A 9867-nucleotide genomic window follows, 5' to 3' on the forward strand; every position below is an offset into this window, starting at 1 on the left:
TTTGACATTTTGTAGATACGAGGTCTTGTCGCCCCAGCGATGTTAGAGGAATAGAATTGTGAGTGAAGCGTTCATTGTACTCTGGTATTTGGTGGTTTATTGATTGGTTTGGATGGGGTTTGAGCAAGATATGTGAACTTCGCAAGCTGTTGACTGAGCCGGGCATGTGAACATGGCACACAAAGATTTAAGAATGAAAGTAGAGATAAGAAATTAGAATTTGAATTCTTCCAGTACAATGTTTCTTTGTTTTCACTATCAAATGCCCATTATTGTGAGTTTGCAATGTTCTTGTGCCTCCTGCATTTTCATCCAGTCTACGCAGACGGCCGAGTGTGCATATCCATCCTCCACGCCCCTGGCGATGATCCCATGGGTTACGAGAGCAGTGCAGAGAGGTGGAGCCCCGTCCAGAGTGTGGAGAAGATTCTCCTGTCTGTCGTTAGCATGCTAGCAGGTGAGTAGATACCAACAGCTTTTGCTACATTTGCACTGTGTCCCAGGCGGCCATGGCAATCAAGAATCATGTTTCAGACTGCTGTGGAAAAAGTGGGATCGATGTTAGACAATAGGGGGGGGGGGGAATTGTAGACTGTCAAAAATTTACCACAGCAGTCCAAGTGCTGATGATAAACCTAGTAGGCTGTGGTAAGGTGGGGTGAAGGCAACAAAATACAATGTGAGTGCATAATAGGCCATAACCAAATATGGAGGCAGTCCGTAAAGGAACACAACAGAAAATATCTGTAGTCTAAGTCTGACCAGACACTGTGAGAATGACATCTGATGACAACATGTTCCCTAGAGCCAGGACTTGAACGAACAAGACTTGGATACAGAGGAAAACAACATGAAAAAAAAATATTCCATACCCACGACACGCTGCATTTCAAGCTGCACTGGTGTACTTTCTATGCTTTCAAGAACTGCTGATGAACACCGAAGCATACTTGTAATTCTTGTTCATGTCACCATGACCTCCATGTGGGACTGTGCCATTAATACACTTGGGGTGTTTCATAAAGCTGTTCGTAAAGTTACGAACAACTTACGAACGACTGGTGATCAGTTGCGATGTGCTACACTTACTAGAATTTCAATAATTCACCACAAGAACTGATCACCAGTCGCTCGTAAGTCGTTTGTAACTTTACGAACAACTTCATGAAACAGGGCCCAGAGTAGGTTACCATTGAACATTAACATGCTGTTTGGGAAGAAGGATGCAATAACTTGATGGGTTATTATCAAATTTATGGGGGCATACAGGATGATTCTTAGACATACCCAGAGAGTTGCGTGGGTTGTGCTTGTACTCCCAACCCCCAATGCCGTTTCTGCAGAGACTCCAACCCAAAGCACCTTCTGATCTGGAGATTCTCCCGCCCGAAACCCCTAGCAAACAGGAGATTCCAAGTTGATGTGTGCGAAGTTGGAAATTCCCAGGGTTCTAGATGCTCTCTGGTGCTATCTAAGGCTTATTTTTTTCAACATACGATAGCAGTAAGTAAGAAATCCTTTTCAACGGGAGACACAGAGCCAGGGCGGGAGAAATTAAATCATAAGCGCGAGAACGGGAGATTTTGCAAAAATGGGTTTTCGGCGGGAGATCTCCCGTCAAAAACGGGAGAGTTGGAGTCTCTGTTTCTGAGTGGAAGTATTTAAGAGCTTGGAAGATTTCAGTCACCAGTGCAATAAGATAATAGATTCCTTCAATCACTGAAAATGCTTGCACTAAAGAGTGGGTCCATTTCTTCTTCAGATTGAAATCAACACGATGCCATAAATATTGTTTCAATTGTCACTGTACCAGGAATAATCAAAGTGGCATATATGTGGGCACACAAGAACTTTACACCTTATCTTCCTGTAAAATGAGGAATGTTCGCGTGCATTCTAATATCCCGAATTTCGCGAGAGCCAAAATTCATGAAATTAAAATGCATGCAACAGTTCTTATCTACACAATATGCACTGAATGTTAGAGACAACTCTCGAAAATTTCATGCCGCGAAAAAGGTCGTCTGCTGTAACTCGCGAAAATTTAATACTGCAAAAAATATCAAGTTTTACATTATGTGACGTGTGTTAGCACGGAAATAGCAAAGTGACTGCCTGACTGATAGTTACAGTGTGTGCCTTAATTTTCTGAATCTTGTGGAGCGTGAATTGCTCAGATCTGTTGCATGTGCTTTCATTCCTCAACAAGTCAGAAATTTTGTTTTTAAAAAATCGTGGTCTATGATGGCCACCAGACAACTTCTCAGAATTTCATTGAGTGTGTACTGATGGGCAGGGCTTGTTTGACCTTTGGCATTCAAATCTATGAGAATGAGACGTTAGAAAATTAAACGGTACGTTTTTCGGAAATGTTTTGTGAAGCTGGAAAATATTTACGTAGCATGGTTGGAAAATTCTTGGCGGCATCAACTCTAAATGTCTTGCCTATTTCGTTCACCCTTTGCAGAGCCTAATGACGAGAGTGGAGCCAACGTGGACGCCTCGAAAATGTGGAGGGAGGACAGGCAGAAGTTCTACCAAATATCGCGGGAGCTCGTCAAAAAGTCACTCAGCATGTGATGCATGCAGTAGAATTGAGAGAGAGAAAAAAAAATAAACAGTGCACTTCTGAACACTGGCCCTTGAAGGATTGACAGAAGTCGCGAATGGTGTCAATTCTGCGCAGTAGCTGCGGTGTGATGGAAGGACAAAGTGCGACTGGCATATGACGAAAAAGTGATGCCAGTCTGAGAAGATCATGGCGGACATCTGCAGCCTATCTTTCCTTCCTGGGAGGACACAAATGTATAGATTACATTTACATGTATTTATAATTTCAAAACGATTCAATAAGATGTTTTGATTTTTGATAAGGCATAAATATGTATGAGTAGCATTGAAATAAAGCATAAAGTGCCATTCCACTCCGTGATAAAGTGTGCTGGTGTATAAGTACAAACATAAAATCAGCAAACAGAAAGGCAAAAATCTCTGTAAAATTGGGTGTGATTGAAGAGAAAGTCATGAGACAGTGGAGTTTCAAATGTTGTCCCAAACCTGACATAATAAATTGCAACCGTATTATGCAAATAAGGTCTGGTAATGATGTCATCCCCTCATGAGTCTTTCATTGACCTGCAGACAAATCTACATGTACATTAACTGTCCAATGTCTATACAAGAAATTATGAAGGTAACCTTGTGTCCTTCACATCAGATTGTTACTCTGCTATTACGCGTTGTACTGTAAAACACAATATTTGTGCAGCATGAAATTTTTATGAATTGGAGCCGATGGCCTTCTTCGCGGCTTGAAATTGTCGTGAGTTGCCTCTAACATTCAATGCGTATAGTGTAGACAAGAAATTTCACGTGCATTTTAATTTCACGGATCTTGGCTCTCGCGAAATTCGTGAAATTAAAATGCACGCGAACATTCCTTGTTTTACAGTATAACATAACAGTAATGGCTGTTGGGAAGGGAGAGGTTGTGTAGTTGTTGATTCATTGTTGATTCAAATTTCTATCATGTTTTGTCTAGAACTAATTGGAAAATTGGAATTTTTTTTTGTGATCATATACTTCATGTAAAAAGCATAACTACGTCATTGTGCTTATGACAAAGTCAGTGTTGCGTGGATACATTTACAACATGTTAGTCCCCCTCCTCTGTAGGCCCTGGGTCAAAGTTAGCCTTCACATGGCATGGCATAGCATTTTAAGTTTACTTACAAATGTTTTACTCACACTCTGCATTGCATTTGAAAAACTTGCTGCAGTTGCAATAATTGACGATAATGACTAAAGACCGTTAAGTTTTTTTTTTTTTAAATAATTAAAACGCTTCTACAGACAATCATGCTGTGTTCTTTAATAGTTGATGACTAGTACACTGTACCTTTATGCAATGCAAAAACCAAGAAATACAAATACCAGAAAGCGTAGGGCAATGCATATGGAGAATACTGCTAGTCCCGAGATGCCAATGTTGGCAAGTTAGCATCGCTAGCACGAATCTCATTCCATTTTTTTTTTCTTCCTGCAAGATGTATCATCAGATAATGCTAGAAAAGCATTTGTACAGGGCATAGAAATATGGCAATTGCAATGCCTTGATTTTCCCCTCAAATTAAGGAAGAAGAAGGAAAAAAAAACTTAAAGAGAACGCTAGTAAATATGCCTAAATTATAAGTGAAGTAGTGGTAGTAGTAGTGCTGGCAGGCCATGGTTCTAACCTACATGTACCTTAAGACATCCAAGTGTAATTATTTATTTATAAAATGTTAAATTCTTTAAAAGTATTTGCTAAAATCCCTCCAATGAACAGTTAGTGAGACATTAGAGCATTGACGATTTAGAGTCTCAGCACCCAAAAGATCAGTCTACTAATATATTAATTTTCTTGTGTGATGAAAATTTGATAGGTGCATACAGTGTGTATAAACTTGAAGTAGTTACAAGGACCTTGTTAGGTCCCCTGTTCATATATTGTTTTGTATGCTTTACAGGGTTGTGTTTGTGGCATTTAAAGATAGAAACTGGGAAGGAGCATGGAAAAAAAAGGAGGGCGGGGGTAGTCATGCCTCTATGCACTATCAAATTGAGGAAGTTATCGTGGGGTATGTTATGCAGTGATTCTCAATAAATTTGAATGCAGTTTTTATACCTCAAAGGTTGCCGTGAGAAGCAAAAGGCATCCAACTCAACTGTGCCCTAGTTTACTGGTAATGATAAGTCCGGTGCCAGTTGGTCTGAATCTATTTAATCCGTATTTCCCCGTTTGCCACGCTCATTATTCTGGGAGCAGAATCCATTCAGTCTTCACTCTCTCATCACAACCCTTACTTAACCCCCCCCCCCCCCCCCCCCCCAAAAAAAAAAAAAAAAAAAAAAAATCCTTCTATATCCAACCTCTGATCCCATTTTCTTAGTAAACCCAAAATTCCTAATCCTCATCCCAATCCCCACTCCATGCTGAAATCCTGGTTGGGATAAATAATGAAATGGGCATGCCCCACATGGGACTGACTGGTGGCAAAATATTAATTTTGTATTTCTGTTCATTTTTTTTTCTTTTTTTATTGTGAACTTGACCATGTAAGTGTACCTTGTATGTCAGTAGGAGGTGGTTGTGCAGTTTCTCTTCATGTTGTATGATCATGTTAAAAAAGAAATACACTGTAGTAGAAACTGCAATGTCGCCAACTCTGTATGTTATGCTGCTGTATCAGTAAGCCCCTACCCCTCCCTCCAACCCCCCCCCCAAAAAAAAAAAATGAACAAGAAAACACCAAAATTATTATGTCAAATGTCAAATGGAAAATGTTGCATGACTGCCTTTTTCTTACAATGCTTTGCTATGACTTGAATGATTTTTTTTTTTTTTTTTTTTTGGGGGGGGGGGGTATTTTTGTGGGGAGCTTACTCAGTCGCACAAGGACTTTAGTTCATTGGCTTTGATAAGTAGATAAAACGTAATTAATGAAAAGTATCAATAGTCATGATGATGATGATAATACCACTACTGTTATGATTATTCTTATCATTACCATGATTATTATTGGTATTATGTACAATCATGATAACAATATCATTCTAGTAAAACTGAGAAGAAAGAAATCAAATAAGAAGTAAGCTATGTATGGTGCATTATTATTATTATTTTTTTTTTATATTCATGTTCCAACCTGCCATCTTCACAGCTAGCTGTCTATCACATTCTGCATAAGCACACATGCTTCTAGGAAATGATTAATTGGAATATCTCTCCCAGACTCCAAGTGGCCCTATTTCAGGTGTTGCGACCTTCGCCACCCCTCATCATGCTTTGCCAGCAGTGTTAGCCGCAGGTGTCCGGAAATTAAATGCGTATGCGCAGGGGAAAAGTGTAAACTTGTTTAATCCGTGTGTAGTGTGCAATAACCCCCAGAGGTGGCATTTTTTATGCTGATTGATATGGGTTTGTATATACCTGCAACAGTTTCGACAACAGAATCAGCTGGATTTTGCTGAAATCATTATACAAGTAATAACATGCAAGGTGCGTGGAGACAAACAAATAAATATTCAAAGGGCAGTTTGGGACCAAACAGTTGGTATGAATATGCAAATGAGTGAGCTGATTTCATCACTTCGAAATTTTCCATTGATCGATAACGAAATTCTGGCGCAAAAAAAAAAAGGAAATTATTTTTTTATTTTTTTTTTTGCTGCTATAAAATGTGTAAAACATATCAAATGTTATTCTCGTCTGAATAACCTCAAAATTAAGATCAATAGATATATCAGGATTTGAGACTGCTGCATGATAGTGTTTGAAAAAAAAAAATGGAAACTTCGAGTACAACCTTAACATCTTGGACTCATCTTGGACTAAGATGACATCGTGAACTCACATTAGCATATTCATATTGAATGTTCAGAAGAACTGTTTTGTGGAAAAACTGCTAAACTACACAATTTCATGACTTCCATTATATTTATCTAATTTTATTAAAATGTTCACTTTTGTGCTTATGAAGTGTTTGTAAGCCTTTATTAGAAGGTGTGTAGTGATTGTACAATGTCAGTAGGCTGTTTATAGGCTGGTGTGAGAGCTACCGTGAACCGAGACATTGAACAGCTGTTCAATTGTGCATTCAACTCTTTCTATGATTTGAAGCCTCTTTAATGGGTTTGTGCAGTGCATTCACTGTCAAGTATTGTGGTAAGAATTCTGAACATGTTGTATGTGTGTGTGTCTACTGTTCATAAACTGGATTATTAAAATATTGATTATGTACAGTTGAACCTCTATTATCCGGCCTCCCTTTATACGGATCTCTCTATTATACGGAAGCAATCTCGCCGTGATTTTTTTTTTTTTAACGATTACAGGAGGAAAGGGGGATTCCCAACTCCTTGAGAACTCCTACACAAACACACATGAATTACATATTACTTCCAACATGATTAACATACATTACATCAAATTTCCTTCCATAGTGCTTACCCTCAGACATTTTAACATCCCCAAACATCCCCAAATGTAACAATGAAAAGGTTGCAGTATACACATTACTACATGTGGTACTACAATGGGCTACATCAGTACATGTGTACATGTATATGTACATGTATAAAGCATTGAGTCTCCCGTATCCGGCCAAATCCCTTATCCGGATGAGCCCCGGTCCCGACTTGTCCGGATACGAGAGGTTCAACTGTACACGTATAAGGAAATGCTGTAACTGGTCTGCCTAATGTCTACATTCTTAAATGTTTCTATGTTGTGACTGTGATTAATGTTGACTACTTGTATGAATGCCATGTATAACACCTGTACACCTACATCCATTCTCAAAGCATCACAAATTTCTTCCCCCTTCATACCCAGCACTGAATATCATCAAGAGGTTTATTACAATAGAATGTATACCCGTACGTTGTAGCTGTATTTACATTACAATGCATGAATGGTTGTTGTTTTTTTTCATACAGGCTAGTAACAAACCATTTCACTTACCTGTTCTCTCTCATTGCTTAGGAAGGAATTTACTTAGTTGTTGCTAGATGGGGCAAGCCTATGTAAAACTTTGTGGTTCTAAAGGGAAACTTGTGTGAATTGATTAAGCATGAATAGAATTTGAAAACATTACTGAAATGGTCTACTAAGTATTGTGCAGTGTCTGTGCATCTACATTCTGCGTAATAATAATAACAATGATCATCATCATCATCATCATCATCATTATTATTATTATTATTATTATTATTATTATCACCATATCATCTTTGTTTTAAATGATATTGAATTGTGTATCTTGAATTTTGATGAACTGAGACCCACGACGAGACTAAATAATTTCTGTGCAAGTCAGGTACTTTATTGGGGATCAAGTAATGCTACACAAAAAATAGAGTCAGTTGAAACTGCATACAATGAACAGGACAATGAATCTATGTACAAAAAGATATATAATGTTATCAATTCTTAAAGGCCATGTGGACGGAAAAAGGATAACTTCTTTGGGTTGACTCTGTGTTGACATCGATAAAAGTAGTACATAGTGCCTTCATTTTAAAGTGTAAACCCTGTTAGAGGATATAGTGAAGAATGAATAACACTTTTCAGAGTTTTGCTAATCAGAATTTCATTTGTTAATCATAGAAAGCATAGATGCATACTATTTTCACACCACATCAAGAATATACACATTTTCCATATTTGCAAATTAAGACTGCATAATAATATTTACATGAATATCATACTGCAACACTTTCACAACTGCAAAGAACTCCTGAAGTATTATTAGTTCTGAAGATAAACCCACCATGTTGCAGGAAATGCAAAGCTGCAAATCATATACTTTATTTCAAGGTATCGACCATTTTGGACGGCAAATGTGCAAGAAATGGAAAAAAAAAATAAGTGTCAATATCAAACTGGCACTTATTAACTGCCAATCTTTTCACGAAGTTGCATATACACACAGTTTATGATAGAAGACTATTAAACATCAAAATCTTTTCTGTGCTGCCTGCAACTTTGTCACAAGTTCCTGGAATGTTACAAAAACATACTAATAATCAGTGCTTTCTCGCAGTGTGTAATGCTTTTATAAATTCCTAATATTATTGGTACACAAGAGCAATGATGATAATCAGGTGGCAGTATGTTTATATACAATAAATCACATCTACATTTAACTACAGCATCTTATCTAGGTATTCTACACTTATTGTATGTCCTTCTGTTCCAATTTCTACCATAAAATATTTATTAAAATGAATACATTCTTTATCGCAAGCAACTGTGTATCATATCATTCCAAGTTCTTCCACACTATGATTACTTCTTCAATTAATACTTTACATCACATGCCACTGCCCAGTAAATCTACCTTAGATCATTAAATTTTCTATTTTCTTCAGTTCCAAACAAAATATATCATGATATACTCCTCTTTATTTCTTGTAGAACAAGAAAAAAATAATAACTTTTGATATACTCTTTTCAATTTCTGTTAGAGAAAGAAACAATACTTTGATATATACTCATCTTCTCTTTTGCACCAAGCGGTTGCACCAAGCAGTTGCTGCAATGTACTTCTACATCGTCATCACACATGTCACACTTTAGAGCAAGAAGGCCATAACATTGACAACTTCTGACATTCTGACAGGCACTGAAGTGCATTGCAAGGGGTGAGACAAGTATCTTGTTAAAACTACTTCATCAAAGGCTCTTCATCTAATGATGCTGGGAAAATCCACTGTACTACAAAAATTATTGTCACAGCAAATATAATCAAGGCTGTCCCAAATACATTCGAATGTATGAAGCAATAATGGTCATGGGGGTCACTGAATAACATTTCATAGAACCATTTTCATGGAAGCGAAGGGATTTTCAGGTAGCGACAGCTGACAAGGTGTCCATAAGCACAACAAAATTCATCATCAATACAATAAGTTGCCACTGACTTCAATGCCACTCAGATAAACATTTACAAATGCAAAAAGTTTATACATAAATATATTCATTTTGATGATGAAAACAGTTTATCATAATGACTGAAAAACACACATCTGTACACAAAAAATCAAGGTTCATGTTCACATCAAGAATTTTAATAGCATTTCTGTTTCAGTTATAAGTCACATTTGACATAATCTGTTATTCCAAATTGTCCACATCGCTATCATGACGTTATAACCAAGATCATCCTAGGGCAATAAATATTGAACAATTAAGGATGTGGAGCTGATAAATAATATCATCGTAATTTTCCCTCTTTCCATCACAATCAGTAAAACGAGCACAGAAGGCTTTTTTTTTTTTTTTATGGTCACTTTCAAAACCCTGTTTGAGATATTAGAAAATAT

The 9867-nt window shown here is 37.4% G+C and overlaps 1 protein-coding gene across 1 annotated transcript; it reads left to right on the plus strand.

The window, feature by feature from the left end:
- The first annotated feature begins 285 nt into the window (after positions 1-285).
- Positions 286-2590, plus strand: LOC139714506 (ubiquitin-conjugating enzyme E2 G2-like). The gene is made up of 2 exons (XM_071626214.1): positions 286-457; positions 2468-2590. Exons 1-2 carry the CDS (start codon positions 286-288, stop codon positions 2578-2580), a joined length of 285 nt encoding a protein of 94 aa, XP_071482315.1. The 3' UTR covers positions 2581-2590.
- Positions 2591-9867: the final 7277 nt, after the last annotated feature.

Source organism: Diadema antillarum, unplaced genomic scaffold (assembly GCF_040938485.1).
Source record: "Diadema antillarum isolate AM-2024a unplaced genomic scaffold, OU_Dant_1.0 seq00002299_RagTag, whole genome shotgun sequence".
NCBI lineage: Eukaryota > Metazoa > Echinodermata > Echinoidea > Diadematoida > Diadematidae > Diadema > Diadema antillarum.

Coding starts and splice junctions, on each gene's coding strand:
- LOC139714506 (XM_071626214.1), top strand. CDS start 286: ATGTTCTTGTGCCTCCTGCATTTTCATCCAGTCTACGCAGACGGCCGA. Junction 458..2,467: donor TGTCGTTAGCATGCTAGCAG/GTGAGTAGATAC, acceptor CACCCTTTGCAG/AGCCTAATGACGAGAGTGGA.